The sequence below is a fragment of the Stegostoma tigrinum genome, chromosome 17 (assembly GCF_030684315.1).
Source record: "Stegostoma tigrinum isolate sSteTig4 chromosome 17, sSteTig4.hap1, whole genome shotgun sequence".
Classification (NCBI taxonomy): Eukaryota; Metazoa; Chordata; class Chondrichthyes; order Orectolobiformes; family Stegostomatidae; genus Stegostoma; species Stegostoma tigrinum.
The window spans coordinates 11,259,350-11,283,991 of record NC_081370.1 but is presented as its reverse complement, the minus strand read 5'-3'; the positions used below and the strand labels follow the sequence as shown (position 1 = coordinate 11,283,991).

Genomic DNA, 24,642 nt, shown 5'->3' with positions numbered 1-24,642 from the left:
TACTCCAGCTGGATCTCTCTCACACACACACACACCCTCCATTGTCACAATCATTGAATCCCACCTACTGATGCTCATGAATAAAATCTTTTGCAGTGTTTTAACTACTGAATCTCCTGCACTATCACAGACACACTGCAATACTGCATCCCTCACATTGGAGTTATAAACATTATCTAAGCACTGCATTCCTCACAGTGTTCCTTAGAGGGGACTGTCTCACCCACTGGATCGTCACACTGTACTTCTCAAACACACACACACACACACACACACACACACACACACACAATCTCACTCACTGGATTCATCACTTTGCTCACATTGGAGTCCTATGTACTGTCTTACCACTGGATCCCTCACACTATCCCTCAGACTGGATCCCTCTGCACTCCTCACACTATCCCTCAGACTGGATCCCTTGTACCATTGCGCTCACACACTAAGCTGCCCAGTTTATTTGTGTGAGCCATTATCCCTGACCTTAACATTTCTAACATGAAGCAAATGACAGCAAGCAGGAGTGGGTGTGTGGGCTGTGGGTGGGACATGAGGGTGAGGCATTCGGGTGGGAGGGGAGGAAATAGGGGTGAGGGGATGTAAGTAGGAATGTGAGAGTCTGGGGGGGAGGTGGAGGTGATGGAAGTAGGAATGTGAGAGTCAGGGTGAGGGGGTCAAGGAGGAGTTTGAGGGTGAGGGCTAAGGAGGGGGTGAGGGTGAAGGGGTGGAGGAGGGGGTGAGGGGTGAAGGTTGGAGAAGAGGCCAGGAGGGTGTTGAGGGTGAGGGGATTGACGGTGCAGGTAGAGGAGGGGGTGGCAGGTGCTAAAGGTCATGAGGATGTTCAAGAGATTGCTTGGGATGTCACTGTACCTGTCTCTAACCCCGGGAGGCGGGTGGAATTGAACATACGCTCGTACTGGGAGGAACACATGGGGATTGCACTTTGACCCATGAGCTGAAAAGTAAGAGTCAAAAAAACACACAGAGTAAATAAAATAAAACTTTAATTCAAGTGGATGGTTGGAGGTGGGACAGAAGAGACTGGGAATGAAATGGAGGTTACATAAACCCACTTAGAAAATCAGACCAGAGAAGGAGAGGGAAGAGGGAGAGAGGGGGCCATGGGGAGGCCAGGAGAGACAGAAAGAGAGAGGCAGACAAAGAGAGATGGAGAGTGTCATACAGACAGATGCAAGGAGAAAAAATGGAAAGAAAGAGAGAGAGACAGAGAGAGAAAAACATGGAAAAAGACACAGACACAGAAACAGAGAGAAACAGACAGAGACAGGCAGGGTCGTGGAGAGAAAGAGAGAGATAGAGAGACAGACATTTCCTCCAGAATAGTACCAAAACTCTGAAACCTAGGTCTCAACTCTGCCCTCTGCAACTGGACCCTCAGCCTCCTAACCCATAGACCACAATAGGTGAAGTTGCATGACTGCACTCTTCCACGATAAGCCTCAATACCGGAGGCTGTCCCAAAGATGTGTCCTCAGCCCACTACAGTACTCCCTGCATACCCACAACTTTGTTGCTAAATTCTGAACGAACGCAATCTACAAGTTTGCTGACGACACCATTGTGGTAGGATGGATATTAAATAAATGATGAGTCAGAATACAGAAAGGAGATAGAGGACTTGGTGTCATGGTGCAATGATAACAACCTCACTTTCAATGTCAGCAGAATGAATGAAAGAACTGATCATTGATTTCAGGAAGAAAGGAGAACATGTGCCCATCTACATCAACAGAGAGTTGAGGTGGAGAGGGCCAACAGCATCAAGTTCCCAGAAGTGACAATAACTGACAACCTGTCCTGGATTTCCCATGTAAATGTGACAGTCAAGAAGACACAACAATGCCTCTTGTTCCTCAGGCAGCTCAGGAAATTTGACATGTCCATAAGGTCCCTCACCGACTTCTACAGCTGCACCATTGAAAGCATACTGTCTGGGTGCTTAATGGTCTGGTATGGCAACTGCTCTGCCCAGGACTATAAGAAACTACAGAAGGTGGTGTGCACAGCCCAGATCATCATGGAAGCCAACCTTCCATCCATGGAGATCGTAGGAACTGCCAATGCTGGACAATCTGAGATAACAAGGTGTAGTGCTGGATGAACACAACTGGCCAAGCAGCAGCAGAGGAGCAGGAAAGCTGGTGTTTTGGGTCAAGACCCTTCGGACTCTACTTATACAGCGTGCTGCTGCTGAAAGGCGGCCAACATCATCAAGTGCCCTCCCACCCCATTAACACTCTCTTCCAACCTGTTGTCAGGTAGAAGATACAGAAGCTTGAAAACACACACCAGCAAGTTTAAGAAAAGCTTCTTCCCTGCTCAGAGTGATAAATGGACTCTCTAACTTCAAATAACATTGGTCTTGCTAATGCTGTCTTGCTTTGCGCACCTCCTGTGCCATTGCAACCCATATACCTTGCTCTGTCTGAACACCATATGTCCTCATTTGCTATGATCTGCCTGCATTGCTCGCAAAGCAAAGCTTTTCACTGTACCTCTGAGGTACATGTGACTGGAATAAATCAAATCAAATCAGGGAGAAACTGACAGAGAGACAGAGGAAGAAAGACAAAGAGACAGAGGGAGAAAAGAAAGCGAGAGCAAGAGAAACAGGGAGACAAACAGGAAGAGAGATGGGAGTGATTTACTTATAAACTGATAGACAATAAAAAGGTGAAACACAACCAGGTAACTGAACCAAGACAGTGACAACAATTCCTTACTGTCTGAGACACAGTCTGGGGTGACGATTGTACAGAGACTTCCGATCAGATATAGGGATCCTGACAGCCCTCTCAAACTTTTTCAAATATTGCCTCCTGCTCTATCGCCAATCCAGGCTGGGGTCAGCGAGAATCTCTGAGGAGGTCATGAACCTTTCATTCCCGTTACAATTGCTCGAGGCAATGACCTACCCCCTCACCCATTCAATAAGCCTAGTTGCCACCACCGCGAGACCCCTTCACCCCTCAGTGACTCCACCCCCCACCCGTAGCTCCCTCAGTGAGACCCATCCCTCCCTGGCCAATGACGACCTCACTCCTTAGTGACCTCCTTTCCCTCCCCAGTGACTCCTTTGAGACCCCTGCCTAAGTGGGCCCCAAATCCCCTCTGATCTCCCCCTCAATGAGCCCCATCCCCAACTCACTGAACCCCCTTCCCCCTCAGCAAGATGCCCTTCCCCCCTCACTGACCCCCCTCAGTGATCCCTCCTCTCAATGACACTCCTTCCATCCTAAGTGAGATACCCCTCCTGCTCAATAAGTTGCTGTGATCCTACCCCTCAGTGTGACCCCGTTCAGTGAGACCTCCTCAGTGAGCCCCTTCTGCTCAGCAACCCCACCCCCTCCACTTTCCCCATTCAGTGAGATGCCCCTCCCTTCAGTGACCTCCCTCCTTCCCATGAGCCTCTTACCTGTGTGGAGCCCAGCGATGCGTGTTGTATTAAACAGCCACTCAAACTGCCAGGAGCAGAGAGGGACTGGCGCTTCCCTCAGGTAGACCTGTGTCACAGCAAGATCCCCGCAACAAGGACAAGGGGTTCCGGTGGTGAGGGGAGGGAGAGAGAGAAGGCTCCATTTCAAGACAGGGAGAGGACGGAAAGAAGACAGAGGGAGATGGACAGAACATAGAGACAGCAAATCAGCCCGGAGTCGAAATCATTGGGAGAGAGTTCAACACACTGCAGTTGGTCAGCTTTGTAACGCTGCCCAGTCTGGATTTGTTCATCACTCATACTGGGGCAGTGCAGGGGGGGGGGGCAAGGTACAGGAGAGCTGGAGGGGAGAGGAAATGGGAACCAGTGGGGTAAATAAGTGAGAGGTGGGGGTGGTGGGGAGAGAGCGCGCGTGTGAGTGAGGAATTGTATAGAGAGAAAGAGGAATGAAAGGAAGTGGTGGCAGGAATAGCAGGAGGGGATAGGAATGGGAGATAATGGTGGAGATGCAATGTGGGGGGAAAAGAATCAGGATTGGGAGAGGGGCGAGAATTGGGAAAGAGAGGGAATTGCACAACATTCAGTTGGTCTGTGTTTGATTATTGTTAATGATCACTGTGACTGATTGTCCAGTCCTGGGTATGGACTCAGAAAATTAGATAAATTGTAGACACTGCCAGTAGGTAAAATCGAAGCATGCAGCAGACATTTGAAAGCACTGTGGATTTTCAATCTGTTGCACTCCTGGAAACTAGTGTCAGCTTTGCAAAAATCTGAGATCTGAGGAATACAGCACAGGTGAAATGACAGTGAGAGAGAGAAAAGAAGAGAGAGAGAGAGATAGAGACACAGCGTGAGATTGAGACAGAGGGAAAGAGGAAAGGGGAGATCAAGAAAGGGAGGTGGAGAGGGAGAATGAGAGAGAGCACGAGAAAAAGGATGGGGAGGGAGGGAGGGGGAGGGAAAAACGTGCCAGACACAATGGGACAGGGAGAGAGAACAAAAAAAGGGACAGAGAAGGGGAAAGAAAGGAGGTGAGAGAGAGAGAAAGAACAAAAATAGAATAGAGTGAAAAAGAGAGAAAGAAAATAAAAGCGAGAATGAGAGGGCAGAGAATGGGGACAAACAGAAGTCAGACATGCAAGGAAAAGGGCATGGAGAAATGAATGAGGGGTGAGTGATTTACACAGTCTGGGAGGGAGAAGATAACAGTGAAGAGGGAAAATGAGGGTGATACTGGTGCAAGGGGTAATGTCAGGAGAGGGAGTGTGAGTGAGTGTTGTAGTTAGGGAAGAGGTTTAACTGGGAGGGAGTGTGGAGGTATAATATGAGGGATAGGGAGGGGGCGATGAGCTGGTGGTGAGGATAAGCAAGAGAGAAAAAGAAAAATGGAGTACATACAGGCCGAATCTCCTCACGGTCAAGTTTCCGCCGGTACAGCAACATGGCGTGAATGGTGTTCCCAGCTCGAGCTGCCTGCTTTGTGGTTGGAACAATGTACAAATAATCCTGCAGACAAAAAAAATCACCATAAGTCACTGGCTACTGGCATGGTACAGACTCTCACTCACACACACAGGCACTAATGCATGCGTACGCACACATACACACACAATGTAGACACTAACACAACACATAGCCATTAATACTCACTAACAGACACACTTACTTACACTAACACACACATAGCCATTAACATTCACAAGCGCACAATTACTAATCACTCTCACACATTCATTTACACTTAATCCACTAGACACAGCACATGGCATTCTCGGGCAAGGCAAAGGGTAAAGGGGTCTGTCTCCTGATCAACACCTCCTGGGGCTTGAGCATCTTGATCCTGGCAAGTTACCGTGCTCTGGATCTAGAATATCTAATGGTGAAATGCCACCCCCACTACCTGCCCGGGGAACTTATTTCTGCTATCCTGACTGTAGTTTACATCCCACCCAACGTGGGTGTGAAGAGTGCACTTGATGAAGTGCACACTGCCACAAATAGCCTTGAGACGGAATACCCTGACGCCTTGTTCATTGTAGGCAGTGACTTCAACCAGGCCAACCTCAAGACTCTGCTATCAAGATACTATCAACACGTCTCCTGTTCCACCAGAGGCCCAAACACCCTTGACCATTGCTACACAACCAAAGATGTCTACTGTTCCATCCCCTGCACTCATTTTGGTAAATCAGATCATAATGTTGTGCTCCTTCTCACTGCTTACAAGCAGAAACAAGCAAAAAGATCCAGTTCAGAAAGTTAAACAAGGCTGGTCTGAGGTATGAGCTCCTATGGGCCAGTCCACATTCAAGAACTCAGCGATCAACCTACACTAGTATGCCACTACTGTCACAGACTTAAAAGAACTAACTGTCACAGACTTCTTCAGTAGGTGTGTGGAGGATTGCAAGCTGAAGAGGTTAATCCTGAATATTCCCTAAACGGAAACCATGGGTGAACTGGAAGATCTACTTCTTACTGATGTCCAGGTCTGAGACATTCAAATCGGGTGACCCTGAACTATACAGGAGGTCTAGGGATGATAACGACAGTAGTAAGGCTTACATGATATAACTGGCCGCAAAGCAAAATCGAGTAGAATTGCTGACAATTGCTGCATCTCTCCGCTCACTTTAAGTAGCGGGTCAGTGAAATGGTGACACCTGCACAGTCTCAGGTGCGCCTGTACCCATAGTCACTGCCGCAGACATCTGCCTTCCTGAGAGTGCACCTATGGAAAGCGACTGGCCCGGATGGAGTCCCTGGCTGTGCGCTCGGAGACATCTTTAACCTCTGCTTACTCACATGTGATGCTCCCACCTGCTTCAGGAAGATGACCATCAACCCAGTGCCAAAGAAAAATCAGGCAGTGTGTCTTAATGACTTTTGCTTGGTGGCTTTGATATCCATCATTATGAAGTGCTTCAACAGGTTGGTAATAGCACATGTCAAATCCAACCTTCCAGACTGTCTTGATCCACTGCAATTTGCCTACTATCTCAATAGATCCACACAGGACACCATCACCCTGGCCCTACACTCATTCCTGGAACATCTGGATAACAAAGATACCTACATCAGACTCCTACTTATTGTCTTTAGCCCCATCTTCAACACAATAATTCCAACTAAACTCATCCCCAAGCTCTGAGATCTAGGACTCTGCTCCCTCCTCTCCAACTGGATCCTAAATTTACTGATCTGCAGATGACAATCAATAAAGACAGGCACCAACACCAGCACCCCACGAAGTTGCATATTCAACCCCTCTTGAGCTCATTTTATATTCATGACCGTGTGGCCAAATTGAACACTAACTCTATTTACAAAATTGCTGACACCACCACAGTGGGTCAGATCTCAAACAACGCAAGACAGAGCACAGGAAAGAGATTGAGTGCTTAGCGGCATAATGTAAAGACAATAATCTCTCCATCAACATCAACGAAACAAAGCAGTTGGTCACCGAGGTTGTTGACTTGCTCACCGAGCTGGCTTGATTTCATTCAGACGTTTCATCACCATGCTAGGTAAAATCATAAGTGAGGCCACCGATGAAGTAATGTTGTTCTACTCCACTTGGAATTTATACTGTCTGGTCCATTATGATGAGTTGTGTCATTTCCAGTTCTGTTCTGTATGGGTTTGTATATGGGGTCCAATTCTGTACTTTTGTTGATTGCATTATGGTTGAGAACCATGGTTCTAGGAATTCCTGTGTGTGTCTATGTTTGACTTGGGCCACTGTGATTATGTTGTTCTAGTTAAACTGATGGCCTTTGTTGTCAGAGTGTACTGATACTAGGGAAAGTTCATCGTGTCGTTTTGCTGTGAGCTGATGTTCATGTATTCTGATGGCTAGTTTCCTTCCTGTCTGTCTGATGTAATATTTGTGGCAGTCATTGCATGGTATTTTGTAAACTACGTCGGTTCTACATGTTGTGGGAATGGGGTCTTTAATCCTTGTGAGTGTTTGTTGTAGAGTGGCTGTGGGTTCGTGTGCTACCTAGTGGTCTTAGGAGTCTCTTATGTCAGTTGTGATATGTTCTTAATGTGGGGCAGTGAGGCCAGTGTGTTCGACCGTGCTGTGTTGTCTTGGAGTCGTCTATTTAATAGGCACCTGCCGATGAAGTTGTGGGGATACTCGTTCATAATGAAGATTTTGTCTAGGTGCTCTTCCTCTTTCCGGCATAGTTCTGGTCTGTTGCAGTGAATGGTGCATTTAAATAGTGTCCTAACACAACTTTGTTTGTGGATATTGGGGTGGTTGCTGTGGAAGTTGAGGATTTGGTCAGTGTGGGTTGTTTTCCTGTATACCGATGTTTGGAATTCCCCGTTGGTCATACATTCACAACTCTGACATCTAGAAATGAAAGATGGTTATTGTTTTCTTCTTCTCTCTTGAACTTAATCCCAGTGAAAACATTGTTGATGAGGTGGTGGGTATCTTCTATTTTGGTGCATTTAATGATGACAAATGTGTCGACCACGTACGGGATCCACAGTTTACATTGAAGGAGGGGGAGGGTAGCATGTTCTCGTCCTTGCCTCTGCGATGAGTCCGGAGATGGGTGACCCCACGGGTGTGCCATTGATCTGTTTGTATACTTGACCATTAAAAAAAAAGTGGGTGGTGAGGCACAGGTGTAGTGGTTTGAGTTGTTGTCATTGCTGATAGAGCTGCTGGTCTGCGTTCCTGCTCCTTCTAGTAACATGGCCTGTGTTTCTTTGGCTAGTGGGAGGTCAACTGACGCGAGTAATGCTGTGACGTCAAAGAATACCAAAAACAGGTACTGCCCAGTGGAGCAGAACAATATGGCTTCATCAGAGGCTCACTGATGATGTTACCTAGCACAGTGACGAAACGGCTGAACAAAAACAAGACAGCTCAGCGAGCAAGTCAACAACCTCACCCAAAACCTGAACCAAAATTCTTTGCAAAAACCTTAAGCTAGTCAATGACTTCATGAAGCTGAATGGAGGGCATGCTCCTGTCTGTATGAATGGTGCTGAGATGGAGATGTTCGAGAGCTTCAAGTAGGAGTAAATATCACCAACAATCTGTCCTGGTTCATCCACTTCGACCCTTTGGTCAAGAAAGTACACCAACACTACTACTTCCTCAGAAGGTTCAGGAGATTTGGCACATCCTGTTGGGCAATAACCTGGTGTTGTGGGATTTCTGACCTTGTACAGCCCAGTTGCGCACGCACACACACGCGCACACGCACACGCACACGCACACGCACACGCACGCACTTTTGAAGAGAAAATTGGCTCGATGGTCGAAGACAGAGGGTGGTGGTAGAGGGTTGTTTGTCAGACTGACAGCCTGTGACCAGCGGTGTGCCACAAGGATTGGATCTGGGTCCAATGTTATTCTTAATTTATATAACTGATTTGGATGAGAATTTAGGGGGTACGGTTAGTAGGTTTGGGGATGATAAGATTAGAGGTATAGTGGAATATGTGAAAAAGGTTATCTGGGAATACAGCGAGATCTTAATCAACTGGGCCAGTAGGCTGAGGAATGGCAGATGGAGTTTAATTTAGATACATGCAAAATGTTACATTTTGGTGGCTGAAACCAGGATGAGATTTACACAGTCAATGGTAGGGCCCTGGGAAGTGTTATAGAACAAAGAGATCTAGGGGTGGTACATAGCTTTTTGAAAGTGGAGTCACAGGTAGACAGGGTGGTGAAGAAAGCTTTTGACAAGCTTGCTTTCATCAGTCAGAGCATTGTGTATAGGAATTAGGATGTCTTGTTGCAGCTGTACAAGACATAGTGAGACTACGTTTGGAGTACTGCATGCCGTTCTGGTCACCCCACTATAGAAAGGATATTATTAAACTAGAGAGCGTGCAGCAAAGTTTTACCAGGATGCTACCTGGACTGGAAGGTTTGACTTACACGGAGAGGCTGGATAGCCTGGAACTTCCCCTCCCGACCCCCGGAGCGTAGTTGACCTTTAAGAGGACTATAAAATCATGAGAGGCATAGATAAGGTAGATAGTCAACAGCTTTTCCCCATAGTAGAAGAATCTAAAACTAGAAGGTGTAAGTTTAAGGTGACAGGGGAGATATACAAAAGGATCGAGATGGGCAACATTTTCACACAGAGGGCAGTGACTGTCTGGAATGGGCTGCCAGAGGTAGTGACGGAGGCGAGTACATAAGATTTAGAAAGATATGGTTTGATTAGTAGTAGTCAGCATGGCTTTGTGCGTGGGAGATCATGCCTCACAAATTTGTTAAAGTTCTTTGATGAAGCAGCCAGGAAGGTTGATGGGGTCTACATGGATTTCAGTGAGGCCTTCGATAAAGTGCCACATCGTCGGCTGCTGTCGAAGTTTAGATCGCATGGAATCCAGGGAGAGCTGGCAAACTGGATACACAATGGGCTTGATGGTCGGAAGCAGAGGTTAATAGTGGAAGGATACTTGTTGGACTGGCAGTGTGCCTCAGTGCCAGGCCCACTGCTGTTTGGTATCCATATCAATGATTTAAATGAGAATGTATGAGGCATAATTAGTAAATTTGCGGATGACTCTAAAATAGGTGCTATCGTAGACAGCGAGGAAGTTATCAGAAATTGCAGCAGGATTTTGCTCAGCTGGGAATGTCGGTCCAGAAATGGCAAATAGTGTTTAATGTAGATAAGTGTAAGGTGTTGCACTTTGGAAAGTCAAATTTTCATGGTGAATGGTAGGGTCTTAAGGAGTAAAGTGGAATAGAGGGACCTTGGAGTTCAGGTGCATGGTTCTCCGAAAGTGGAGTCACACGTAGACAGGGCAGTGAAGATGGCTTTTGGCACACTGGCCTTCATCAGGCAGGGCACTGAAAATAGAAACTGGGAGGTTATGTTACAGTTGTACAGAATGTTGGCAAGGCTGCACTTGGAGTATTGTGTTCAGCTTTGGTCAACTTGCTATAGAAAGGATGTTATTAAATTGGATAGAGAGCAGAAGAAATTTACAAGGATGTTGGCAGGACTCAAGGGACTGAGTTATAGAGAGAGGTTGGGCAAACTAGGACTTTTTTTCTTTAGCGTGTAGGAGATGGAGGGGGCATCTTATAGAAGTATATAAGATCATGAGAGGTATGGATAGGGTGAATACCCTTTTTCCCAAGGTTGGGGAATCAAGGACTAAGGGTATCAGTTTAAGGTAAGAGGGGAAAGAATACATGGGAACCTGAGGGGCAACTTATTTTACACAGAGGGTGGTACTCATATGGAATGAGCTGCCAGCGGAAATGGATGAGGCAGGTACATTAACAACATTTACAAGGCATTTGGATGGTTACGTGGAAAGGAAAGGTTTAGAAGGATATGGGCCAAGTGCAGGGAAATGGGGTTAATGTGGATGGACATCTTGGTCAGCATAAACCAGGTTGGGTCGAAGGGCCTGTCTCTGTGCTGTAGAACTCTATGACTCGGAGTACAATTTTATCATTGAAGAAACATTTGGATAGGTACGTGGATGGGATAGGTATGGTGGTGTATGGAGGACTATGGGCCAAGACACATGCACATGAGACTAGATGACTAGATTAATTGTGAAAACAGAGCAGTGTGGGCAAGTTGGACTGAAGGGCCTTTTTCTATGCTGTAACCTCTATGACACTAACGCACACACATTCTCATTCAAACACACACAGAAACATAGGCACTAATACACACATACACACACATTGACGCATACATGTAACAGCTGGACTCACCATTGCGTAGTAATTGCTGTTCACCATGATTGGTCCACGTCCTCGAAGATAGACATACTCCTCCCACCAATCACTGACCTGTCCAAGAGGGTCAAAGCATACAGTATTAGATGTTTCTGTCCACACTTTTACTACAGTCGATGTTGCCTAACCCCTTACCCTGACTCCTGACCCAGAGGGCCCTACTGTACAGACACCAAGCAGACTCAGGTACCTTATCCTGAACCCCGAGCCCAGCTGACAGGATGAGGGGAAGGCTGTACCAAAGGAATTCAGGTCTGGGCTGGAGGTACCAGCTCCAATAAGATCCAAACACTGCACTAAATGAGAGCGTGCGAGACAGAGAGCGAAAGAAGACAACAAAGAAAAAGAGATGAGGCGGTGACAGGAGCTGCTGGAGTGAGTTAGGCGAGGGGAGAATGGGAGTGTCAGGAAGGTTCTGTACCCTGCTGATAGAAGCTTAGACTCTACAGTGAGAGATACCAATGGACTGTGGCCATTCACAGCTCGAGCTGCTTCAGGAACAGGTACCAGCTCATGCTTACCCTGTCACAGCAGCTGGCTGGGTGGGGGGTGGGGGGGTCAGGGGACACAAACGGAAATGCCAGAGTTGAACCCAGAAGTGGGCAGCGGGTCTTCAGGAGGATACTGCCTGCTCACTCCAAGAGTTGGGTAGGGGCGGGGAGGGGGGAGATGTTGGGAGAGCTGTTAATGACTGTGGTATCCGAGTGCAGTCACCCAGAGTCCCAAGCCTGGGCTTGGGGACCAGGACACAGGCTTATCAATAACTAGAGAGTCTGACCCTCACACTTGCTGCATTCACTCACATAGTTGGTGGCCCACCATGATTTCAGCTTCAGATACCACTGCAGCCTTGGCGCTGTTTTCAGCTCAAAGTCCCGAGCAAGTGCCTGCATCCGCTTGAATTTCTCCTCATCCAGAAGTGGCTGCACTGACTCCAGATACTGGAGAGAGCAAACAGTGCATCAATCTCAGCAAATTCCATTCACATCACTGTCCAACAACACATCCCCATCCTTACAGCTTACTGGTATCACAGTGGTCCACAGAGGATCTCTGCTATCATCACTGGCAATTCTGCTGTGATCTCTGTGGGGGTCACTGGCAATCGCCCCATGATTGCTAGTGATCCCTGTGAAATCTGCTGGGATGATCGACAATCCAATGGTGATCACCTGATGACCAGTGCTGGGATCAGAGGGTTGATCTCTGATCACTACTAGTGCCGCTGGTGATTCGTCTACAACCATCCCAGCAGCATCCACATCCTGTGGATAATTTGCAATTATTTTTGTCACCTCCAGTGGCATGCCTTCATCAGACACACATTCCCCTGCCCTCCCCTCCCTTGTCAGTATTCTGCAGGGACCATTCCTTCTGAGAGACCCCAGTCTGTGATACTGAACCCTGTTCAATTTACTCACACAGTTTCACACGGTCAGGAAGGAGAGATCACATCTGGAGTGAGACACAGTCTGCGTGAGTGTACAGTTCAGGCAATATAGAAGCACTGTGGGAATTTGGTGTAGATGTGATGAGGTTTTTCAGTTCCTACTTTATGAGGTATTTCTCCAAGCTAAATTGAATCCCAGGATTGGGGTACACAGTACTAAAGAAAGAGTGAAATCATAGGAAAACTGAGAGTTCATTGGTTGGTAGGTAACAGCTAATAGTTTGACTTTCTATCATTGATTACTTTCTGAGTAAAGGTAAATAGGAGAAATATTTACAGATTACAAACTAAAAGACCAGTAGAAAACAGAGATGCATACTAGACGATGTGTTGTAACTGCATGACGCAGGAGCTGTGAATCTCATTGTGGTTCATTGTGACCATCTTTGTAGCAAGTGATAAAAACTGTGATACTGAGAACAGGCTGATGTAGGGTGAAGGTTTGATTGACACTGCTGATATCACATACCCTCCTCATGGTGTTCTTCACTGATGGCACAGGCAATCGGGGCAGAGATGTCTGGAAACTGTTCATCAGGGGCTTGCGGCCAGAGAATATTTTCACCAGCAACTGTGAGGACAAGAGAAGATAACAGGCAATGAGGAATCAGGGCACAAAAAGGCAGGAAGAAGCTGGGAACAGTGCCCAGATCAAACAATGTTGAGATCAAAGTGTGCAAGGCATGACCGACACAGTTGTTTACCACTGGTAACATGTGTCACTTGCTGCAATGTTGAATTGAACAGCTCTCTTGGAGCTATATGCAGTTTCATCACCCTCAATCATTGACTTTTTGAGGTCTCCTGCCATAAACAGGTCTTGATGCCTGCAGCACCAGATGGCAAGGGCCACACAGATGGCAGGGGCTGGTTTCAGCTGCATTCTCTAGGAAAGAAAATCAGTATAAAACCTATACTGATAAAACCTTTAGTTCACTCTGGGCAGTGACTTCAAAGGAATTCAGAGATTCACATATACATATTAATTACTTAAAGCCTTCTAATGGATTAAAAATTTAACAGCATCTTGGGTTTGTTTAGTACATCCTCATCAGTGGTGTGACACTTTGATCTTTTACTGTACATTTTGCATCTGATACTATCTCTCCCACTAACACCTGAGGAAGGAGTAACACTCCAAAAGCTTGTGTTTTCAAATAAACCTGTTGGACGATAACCTGGTGTTGTGTGATTTCTGACCTTTCTTCACCTCCACATCATGGCTTTCTGAAAGAAACAGATGCACCAAAGCAGGTCTGTATCAGTCCGAGGAGGATTGGCAGGAATCTGCTTGGACAAAGCCAATGGGGAGATGGAGAGGAAGAGAACCCAGCCTGCCTTGGGTTGGGGGAAACATTGATTATCCCAAAGCCCGAGAATGATTTTACTTACCATCCAGAGTTTGACATGGGGCGGTGGTTTTCCGTGTTCGATAAACATCCAGCCGTGGTAGGACAGCAGCAGTTTGAGAGTCTGTCGCATTGTGAAAACCAGGGCCAGCCAGAGAGCTGTGCCAAACAGCAAAGCACTGAGAACGCTTTCAGTCTGATTTGACAGGTAACCACTGAGAAAGGGACAGGGATACACACCATTAGAATGTCAGCCAAATACAATCCACATGACAACAAGCTAGAGAGTTTGGTATGTTTTGATCACCTACTTGGTGGGAAGGTGATCTCTGATCTTGTCTATCATTCCCAGGGAGGGATCCATCCGTGCGTACGTTGTCGCGATCACTGCAACCACCACGAAGAGCCAGCTGGAGGGGCTGGCTGGGTAAACTCCAGTCAGGATACCATTCTACAGGGACAGACACACAACATGGCACTCAGCATGGGGAAAGCAGAGTTCAAATCCATTCCACATTCCACCCCACCCACACACACTGTACACTTTTTTTCTGCCCAAAGCCCTAACGCCATGTGTCAGCTGCAGCAAACCATTCTCCCACCCCAACCACTCCCCCACACCCCTCCCCAACCCCCAGCACAGCCTAGCAGTGACCGCACGATGGAGATGAGAAAAGCAGCTGAGCTGCTCACCATTACAGGGCTGTGCAGCTTGACAAGTTTGCCTGCAGTTTCATCAGCATTCCTTTGGCTGTAAAGTGACTTTTGACAATCTCTGGTCCTGAAAAGGCGCAACAGAATGTACAACAGTATCACACAGGAATAGATCCTTTGGCCTCCAGTGTCTGTGTTAGTCATGATGCAATTCTAATCCCATGGTCCACGGTCCATAAGGTCCTACTTACTGCCTGTTCATTTGTCTGTCTATATGCCTTTTAAACTTTGCTTTCACACCTGCATCTACCACCTCCTCTGGCAGCACCTACCACCCTCGATGTAAAAAACATTGCACATCTCCTTTAAACTTTTCTTCCCTCACCTTAAACCTATTTCCCTCATATTTGGTATTTTTACCCTGGGAAAAAGATTCTGACTACCCACCCTCTCCATGCCTCTCTTATTTGTATATATTTCAATCAGAGTGGCCCTCAGCCTTTGACTCTCCAACTCTATGAAAATGATACAAGTTTGTCCAACCTGTCCTTATTGATTTACCGGACAACATCTTGGTAAACCTTGATACGCCATCTCAAAGACTACATCCTTCCTATAGTGTGGCAACCAGAAATGCACACAATACACCAAATGTTACATCTGAAAGTATTCACTCCTTACAATAAGTGAAACACAATTGATTTCTATCCACCATGTGATACAACTTACCTTTGGACACGGTGCGGCACTACCCCAGCACCGGACCCTCCGACGGCACGGCACTCCCCCAGCGCGGCACTCCTTCACTACTGACCCTTTGACAGTGTGACATGACAAAGTGCTAACAAAGCTGCTGCTCGATTGATAGTCCATCCAATATTAACATCCTCTTAGTAACCACCATCTCTACTGTCGACAAGATGCACTGCAAAAATTCACCAAGGCTACTCAGACAGCACCTTGCAAATCCATATCCACTTCCATCTAAAAAGGATAAGAGCAGCAGATACATGGAAACGTCAACTCCAAGCCACTCACCATCCTGACTCGAAAATATATCATCATTCCTTCACTGTCACTGAGGCAAATTCCTTGTCAAAGGTCAGATGGGTCAGCGTACAACTCATGGACTGCAGTGGATCAAGGTGGCAGCTCACCGTCAACTCCTCAACAGCAACTACAGACAGGCAGTAAATGCTGGCGCAGACAATGATACCTACATTCCACAAACAAATGGAAAGAACTTCTTATACAAAACCACTATCTGTTCACCATAAATAGTTCACTCCACAATGAACCAATGATCAAGTGTGATTTGCCGTTCCGATTGATAACCTGAGCTGTTTGCCTGGCTGAGGTTTGGATTGCTGAGTCAGCCTGTGATCCAGGATTCAAAGCGAATTGTTTCACAGCCTAGTCTTGAAGAGAAACAGCCTCTGCTGTGTGAGTCGGGCTAATTGAGATGAAGGTTCTGTCTTGCTGGAGATACCGTGTGACATCAGTAAGCTGTGTGAGAAAGCGGGGGTTCAATCTACCCCCAACTCAGATGGTCCCCCTGAACTAGTTAACAGGAAGAGCCCCCACTCTCCCCAGCCCTGGGTGCTCACCCTGTATCGCCAGATCCTCTTCTTCCAGGAGCGCAGGCCAGACAGATAGACCTGTTTCAGAGCCTCGTGGCTCAGGTGTAAGTCAATGCCATCAGGGGTGACAGTGAACTGAAAGGCCACAGCCTGGTGAGCTTCTGCCATCCCTGCTGGCTAAAGCTGAAAAAGAAAGCACAGGAAGTGTTATTAGTCGCAATGAACATAAAAAGCTCTCAGCTCCTCTGCATCTTGGCCTCAAGCATCACTGGCTCATACAAGTAGGCACAGTGGGGGAGGGAGGAGAAGGTGGCATAGCTGGAGATCAAGGTGAGCTGGCAAGGGGAGGAAGGGACACTGAGCAGGAGAGAGGGCTCAAACCTGGAGGGAAGAGAGAGTGAGGCACAGGCAGGGAGGCTGTGTGGAGATCTCTGAACAGGGCTGCACTGTGTCTTGCTCCTACTGCTGTCCCAGAGGACAGGTACAACAACACAGCGCAGAGTAGCAGCTTTCAATCTCAGAATGTCATTTGGTCAGCTGTGCAGTGAATGCCGAGAAGTGACTGGAGGTCAACTAGGACCAAGTGTTCCACTGCACTTGATTTTCTAAAGTATGGAGTCAGCAACAAAACAGTAGTGAAGGTACCGCATGTTGAAGGGAGTGAATGTCTGTATGTCCATGATCCATCTCCACTTCATACCACCACCATCCCAACTGTTCTGAAACAACCCACTCCTTTGGCTGTCATAAGCCCCTTCCCTCATAGACCCCTCCTCACTCACAGCGCCTTCCCTACCACCCCACACAGACCCCTCACTGGGGCCTGAGTGTAGTGTGATGTTGACAATTACCCCTCGCTGGGGTAGCGTACTGGAAAGCAAGCCACCCCTAGAGTTGTCACGAAGTTAAAAGTTGTATAAACCAAAACTCTAACCCCTTTTAAAAGCCCCGTGTTCACACACACACACACACACACGTTACCGTTGGGGGTGGCGTGCAACAGTGAAGACAGATCTGCGGTCTCTGTTCACAGGGTTGCTGAGATGGTTCTTACGCTGATCAGAATGATTTTTCTCAGTCTTCACTCTCTGGACATTTCTACTGGTTTACAGGAGACACAGGGGACCTGTTCACACTTACAGAATGGTCTCTGACATCTCAGTTAAAAGTCACAATTTGCAATAACTGCTGAACTAAAGATAAACTGTTTTCCTTCAGGATTAGAATGGCTTTTACTGCAGAGAACAGAGAGAGCTCCTGAGCTGCTGGAAGTATGATAATTTCTCTACATCCTATTCAGAGTCACAAGCTGTTCAGTTACACAAGAACCAATCAATTAATGTTTGGATGACAGAAGGCCTTTGTCATTGGAATAGCCAAAGCTCCATCTGTACAAGAACTGTGGATACTGTTAACCAAAAACAAAAACAGAAATTGCTGAAAAAGCTCAGCATATCTGGTAGCATCTGTGGAAAGACATATCAAAGTTAATGTTTCAGGTCGAGTGACCCTTCCTCAGAACTGAAGAAATGGACACTTGAGTTGAAATGTCAACCCTGATTTCTTTCCATCTGCATACAACTATCAGCTCTATCTTGTCTGCAGCTGCAATTCAACCAATGATTCACAATGAGTGTCTCCTTACTCACTTTCAAAATCTGCTGCACTCCTCCAGCAATCCTTGTTTGTTTTTTTTTAAAATCACAATTCTTTCCCTGTTTCACTCCACAATTAAAAATACAGAGAGGTAAAAAGATATGGACTTTACAACTTTCTCTGAGGGGGGGGGGGGTGCAGTCTTTTAGATTGTACCATCAGTAGTTGCACAAGCAAAGCCTGAGCTGCTTGAAGTGAGCCTTCAATGAAGCAGCTTCCATGTTTCATTGGAACAAACAGCCCTCAAACAGTGAGGGATTTAGCCTGGGGTTAGTTCTATCATTTGATAGTAGACTACTGTCAGGCAGAGACAAAACACTGTATACTCACAGAACGTGGGTTTTTTAAAGCCACTTTCTTAAAGAGAAGGTACACATACCACACCAGCTGCCCTCTGAGAAGGAGAAAGAGGCAGAGGGAACTTGAACCTTACAAATGGGGCAGCTTATTTAAAAAGCACCTTTGTGATGTGAACTCCCAGTTTCTAAGAATCTGGGAACCTTTAAGTTGCTGAATAAATGATGAACTGTTGACAAGTTCCTGTTAACCTAGATGGACTGAAAGCCACCAGGTCTGCGGATCAGCAAACTACCCCCCGTGCCTTCCCTGAAGACATGAAAAGCGGGTAAAAGTTCAAGTCTAACCTTGCTTTGCTGCTACCTGGATCCTTCCTGACGTTAACCTGTTCTAGCTGCGGGGATTGAGAGAATGAACTTCACATACAGTCAGTCAATCACTAATTCCAAACTCAGTGACTCCAAAGTTCAGTGTGTTGGATATTTGAACACAACATGCCTTTGCACTCACTGACCCTGAAGCTAGCCTTCACCAATCAGACTGAAGTAGCTCCCATTTCCACTCGCCTCCAGGCCTGAGCTCGGAGATTACGTGCACACAACAAACGTCACCGTCTCATGAGAGGTACAATAAAATTCGGGCAAAGGGCAAGGAAACAAACTTTCACTGTCATTCTTGATCCAGTGACACGGAGGGAGGAGCGAATGTAGATAAGTTAGCAAAGATTTTCAAACACTTTCCTTCGTGCTCGAGTGAGAGCCATATTCGCCGCCCGTGAGTTAAAGCAGAACATAGTGACGGTGAGAAGGAAGAGATGTCGAAAAGCCAGTTTCCGTCGAGAACTTCAACCAGGCCGAGAGGGAGCTGTCAGATACCGGGTGAGGACCGCTCAGGCACGTCTGAGGGTCCCGTCATAGCCCTTGGGGTGAGGGGTGGGGGGGAAGAGAGGTGTCCTGGGATTACTTTGACAGGCCAAACATAACGGGATCCTCATAAGACCTATCACAGTCAGAGAGAGGACTTGGAGGAACCAATCCCAGGCGGGAGTAGCTTTGAGGGGCCTATCACAGAGATGGAAACCGTTTATAGGAGGGATCCATTCACTCCTGGGCCAGCATTTATTACCCATCCCTCACTGCCCTTGAACCGGAGGAGGTTCTCCATGGGCTATTTCAGAGCAGTTAAGAGTCAACCAAATTGTTGTGGGCCAGACAGGGTAAAGATGGCAGATTCATTCCCTAACGGATAATACTGAACCATGGATAGTGAATAATGGAGACTAGTTTTACTTTCAGGATAAGCAGAAGACAGAAGTGAAGGGCATGTTTCGGATAATGCAAAAGAACACAGCTCACAGCCAGCCATTGACAACTTGGAGTGATTCCCCAATGGAGCACTGAGGGCAGGACTCATCATGAGGGTCGACAGGCTGGCTACCTGGGAGGCTCAGATTAATTGGAGATCTTCCCTCATCACAATGCGTTGTGCAGAGACTGATAAATAATGAAACCTCATGCTGTGTCCAGGACAACAGCTCAGAAACATTCCGATCAAAGCACACCACTGCCCTGCGTGTTAGTCTAACTGGTGCTAACAGCACTTTCACGTGACATTCTACTGTCCGATTTCAACACGTCAACTTGCTTTCATTCACAGCACGCGTCAAAAACAACCGTCACTGCAGGGAAAAACGCATTTCCACATCGAAGCAGGTTCCAAGTTCAATAACCGAGTCCTTAGCTTTGCAAATAAGGCAGCGAATCAGCGCGCATATCACATAGAGGTCGCAGATCCATAGTTCAGTATCCTCTTAGAGACCGCGTCAGCAACGATCTGACAGTCCCCCATCCCCCACCAACACATACACAAAATCTCCAACACTTCAATATAATCCAGAGACACGAGCACAAAATTCACACCTCAGCTCCAAATAAGGTTTGAAATTTGGAGACTGACATAAAGCATATCACATTCAGAGTATCTGATGGGAACGATGTAGTGATAGCTTTATTTTGTATCTAACCCCGTGCTGTCCATGTCCGGGGGTGTTTGATGGAAACAGGGTAGAGAAAGTTTTACATTCAGCTAAAAAGAGTAGAGACCTTTATTCAGCACATACACTTGCACTGTACCTTCTTCATGGAGTTTGATGATGACTGTGTAGAAAAAGCTTTACTTTCATTATAAAGGACTAGAGAGTGCTTTACTTTTTGTCGTTGAAAGAGTAAAAGGATCTTTACTGTGTATATAACCCCATGCTATCCCTGTACTGGGAGCGTTTGATGGGGTCAGGTATTTAAAGTCAATTTAGTGGAGGATACTTTCCTCTGTATCCTACCCTGTGCTGTCCATGTCGTGGAAGTGTTTGGTGGGGACAGTGCAGTTTCTGACTTCGTTTAAAAAGAGCAAGGGAGAGTTTTACACAGTGTCTAATCTAATCGACTCGATAGGACAGAAAGAGGCCATTCTGCTTTCCGTCCCTGTGTCAGCAGTATGTACTCTTCACACTGACCATTTGGCATTTGCTTATCCTCCAAGTTTCGGTCGACTCGCCCCTGATATTAACAAGTAGTAGACACTGTCAGGCAGCTCTTATCTATATAACTCTCTGGTAAAATGACTGCTGCTGCTGCTGCCTCTGGGGCTCACAGCAAATGCCATTTTGGAAGGAGCTGTCAGAATAGGCTCTGTTATACTGGAAAGAGCTATCGAAGTAGGGCTCCATTACTATTTATCATGGTTCCAGGCTCTGCAGTGAGACTGGGGCGGGGAATACGAAAGAGTGATAATTGATTTACTGCTTCCCTCAGACTCAAGAGTCCAGAACACGACAAATAGGGGCCTTGCCCCTCCTCCCAGGCCATGGTGTCATCATTTGCCTGAGGAAGTAGGTGAAAAGTCAGGCCTGCGTGTTGTGTCAAATCATACACTTACCAGAATCCCAAGGATCCTGCTGCAGCAGGCAGGGACAGCTAGAGCACAGGCGCCTCGTTCAGTAGTCGTTTTCTCTCAGGGACAATATGATCGACCTTCCTGCAACTGAAGAGCGCAGAACGTTCCTTTTTCACCGAGGGTTTTAGCCAAACAGAGCAGAGACAAGTCGCCCTCAGTGACTGCGCTGCATAGTCCTGGAATTGGTTTGCAGTCAGCTGAGCATTTGCCTGTGAATGGACAGGATGCTGCACCGAGCTACAAACAGGAAGCTACAAACACGCCGCTTTTCTATAAATACAACACAGAGCTGCCAGCTGACAGCACGTCATGACGACCAGAACTAGTTGGTTCCATCTCAGCACAGCACCAGCTCAAAGTAATTCAGCAACGGCAATGGAGTGGGAGCAGCAGAGACAGAGTGAGACGCACACAGGAGCAGACAGAGAGAGGATAACCCAGGAAGAAAGAGACAATAGCAGAAAAAGAGAGAGACAAAAACAGAGAGAGCCAGAATATTACACAGATAGAGAGAGAGAAAATAACAAGCGGAGAGAGACAATAACAGATAGGGAGGGATAATCACAGACTTACAGAGAGAGATGCATGTAAATCAGAGGGAGGAAAGAGTAGAACAGACAATGGGTGTAAATGAAAGATAAAGAGAATGCCTGATCGATAGAGAATGAATAACAGGGACAGCAACAGAGAGAGAGACAATAACAGAATTACAGACAGAGAGAGACACAGCAACAAAGAGGGTATAAACAAGCGGAGAGGGAGAGATAATCAAAGATGGACAGAGAGAGAAAGAGACAGAGACACAGGCAATAACAGTCAGAGAGAGAAAGGTAATAACAGACAGAGAGAGGGGCAATAACAGTTGGACAGAGTATAACAGAGAGAGAGATTAACAGTTTTGGGAGAGAGAGAGGCAAAAACAGATAGAGAGAGGGAATAACAGGTAGACAGAGACTAACAGAGAGAGGGAGACAGACAGAGAGGCAGTAATAGACAAAAAATGGAGAATAACAGAGAGAGACAGTGACCATAACAGACAGGGAGAGAGAATAACAGATGGACAGAGAGAGAGAGAATAACAGACAAATGGAAGACAGTGAGAGAAATAACAAAGTGAGAGAGATAATATCAAACACACAGACAAAGAATAGCAGACACAGATAAGGACAGACTATCAGACAGACAGAAAGAGACAATAACAGAGAGGGAATAACAGGCACAGAGCAAGAAAGAATAACAGAGAGGGAGACAGAGTATGACAGATGGAGAGGCAGTCAATAAAAGAAAGAGGGAAAGAAAGATGTACAATAACAGTCAGAGAGAGGGAATAAAAAAAACAGCCAGAGAGCGAGCCAATAACAGACAAAGAGAAAAACAACAGAGAGACTGACTATACAGATAGGGAAAGAGAAATAATTGACAACCAGAGAGAGAGAGAGAATAACAGATGGACAGACAGAGCAAGAGAGAGAGAGAGAGACACACACGCACATAATAACAGACAAAGGAAGAATAATAGGCAGAGAGAGAAAGACAGTAACAGACAGAGTCAGAGAGAATCAGATGGATAGATAGAGATATACAGACAGAGGGAGAGAGTATAACAGATAGAGAGACAAAAATGGAGAGCAAGTAAAAATAATAGATGAACTGAGAGAGAGACAATAACAGACAAAGAGTAGGAGAATAACAGATAGAGACAAAAATAGACACACGGGGGCAGAGAGAGCGAAATTAACAGAAGGTGAGAGAAAGAAAGAATAACAGAAGCAGAGACAATAAGAGGAAGAGAGAGAGGCAAATTGACAGAAAGGCAATAACAGACAGAGAAACAGAGAGAGAGAGAGAGAAAATAACAGAGAGAATAACAGACAAACACAAAGGAAGAGACAGATTGACTCACACTAGCAAACAGTTCAAAAAGCACACAATTTATAGACAGCCAGTCAATGTGGTGTTTTATAAATTCCTACTTTTAGAAACAAAACCAGTCTGACTCCAAACCAAAACACGAACAGATTCTGAACAAGGCCACCTAACTAGCATTGTCTGACCTAAAAATGTCACCTCTTCTTTCCACTGATAAAACCTTTAGTTCTCTCAGGACAGTGACTTGAAAGGAATTTGGGGATTTATATATAAATATTAATCAATTAAAACTTTATAACTGATTAATGATTTAACAGTATCTTAGGTTTGTTTAATACATCCTCATCAGTTGTGTGACTCTTTTTGAGCTTTTACTTATAAATTCTGTGTTCTGTGTGCTTCTTTCTCACTAACAACTGACAAAGGAGCCACGCTTAGAAAGCTTGCATTTTCAAATAAGCCTGTTGGACTATAACCTGGTATTGTGTGATTTTTGACCTTGTCCATCCCAGTCAAACACGAGCACTTCCACTTCAAAACGGGAAGAGAGACAGAGACTATAACAGAGCGATTTTGCCAGATAGAGCAAGAGACAGTAACAGAAATAAATGGAGTCATACAGCATAGAAACATACCCTTCAATGCAACTCATTCATGTCAACCTGGTTTCCCAAGCTGAACTGGTCTCATTTGCCTCTGTTTGACAATTATCCCTCTAAATCTTTCCTATTCAAGTATCTAACCAAATGTCTTCTAAATGTTGTAACTGTACCTACCTCTACCACTTACTCATTCCAGTTCATTCCAGATATGAACCAACCACTGAAAAAGCTGCTTCTTAGGTCCCTTTGAAATCTTTCTCTTCTCTAATTAGAATTATGTCCTCTAGTTTTGAACTATCTTACCCTGGAGAAAAGACCTTCGCTGTTCATCTTATCTATGCCCCTAATGATTGTATGAATCTCTGTAAGCTTACCCCTCAACCTCCTACACTCCAGTGAAAAACAGTCCCAGACTATGCAGCCTGTTTTTATAATGCAAACCCTCCAGCTCCAGTAACATCTTTTCTGCATCCTTTCCAATTTAATAATATCCTTCCTAGAGTAGAACTGTGCACAGCACTTCAAAAGTGGCCTCGCCAAGACAATAACAGACAGACTACAGAATTATAGCGGTATTGAATTATTGAATCCCGACAGTGCAGAATGAGGCCATTCAGCCCCCTGAGCCTGCATGAATCCTCTGGAGACCATCCCACCTAGACCCCTTCCTTTCTGTAACACCCTACATTTTCCATGGCCAATCCACTTAACCTGCACATCTTTGGACTATGGTAGGAAACTGGAGCAGCTAGAGGAAACCCATGCAAATAAAGAAACAGACATCACTAGACAGAGACGGAGACAAGAACAGACAGAATGAGAGAGAAAGACAATAACAGGACAGAGAAACAACAACAGACAGAGGGAATGAATAACTGAGATTGAGACACAATAACAAACAGAGAGACAATGACATAGAGAGAGAATATCACGCAGAGAGACAATAACATCGCGGGGTGGTGGTGTGGTGGGTGTGCAGAGGGAGAGGCAAAAACACCTACACGCACACATAAATATATACAC

The 24,642-nt window shown here is 46.0% G+C and overlaps 1 protein-coding gene across 6 annotated transcripts in view; it reads right to left on the bottom strand.

Annotated features, from left to right (window-relative positions):
* LOC125459230 (carnitine O-palmitoyltransferase 1, liver isoform-like) overlaps positions 1-21,667 on the bottom strand; it is a 47,935-nt gene extending 26,268 nt beyond the window's left edge. Inside the window, exons 1-10 of one of the 6 annotated variants that reach the window (XM_048545380.2) lie at positions 18,544-18,724; positions 17,225-17,344; positions 16,271-16,426; positions 14,321-14,460; positions 14,053-14,224; positions 13,130-13,231; positions 12,014-12,151; positions 11,187-11,264; positions 4,859-4,966; positions 3,437-3,524 (exon numbers count right to left, since the gene is read on the bottom strand). In XM_048545380.2, the coding sequence (XP_048401337.1) occupies positions 3,437-3,524; positions 4,859-4,966; positions 11,187-11,264; positions 12,014-12,151; positions 13,130-13,231; positions 14,053-14,224; positions 14,321-14,460; positions 16,271-16,411 (967 nt within the window). In that variant the 5' untranslated portion in view covers positions 16,412-16,426; positions 17,225-17,344; positions 18,544-18,724. Of the gene's footprint in view, positions 1-870; positions 956-3,436; positions 3,525-4,858; positions 4,967-11,186; positions 11,265-12,013; positions 12,152-13,129; positions 13,232-14,052; positions 14,225-14,320; positions 14,461-16,270; positions 16,427-17,224; positions 17,345-18,543; positions 18,725-21,130 lie in introns of those variants that run through there. The other 5 variants (XM_048545379.2, XM_048545383.2, XM_048545377.2 and 2 more) reach the window with 5 other exon arrangements.
* Positions 21,668-24,642: the final 2,975 nt, after the last annotated feature.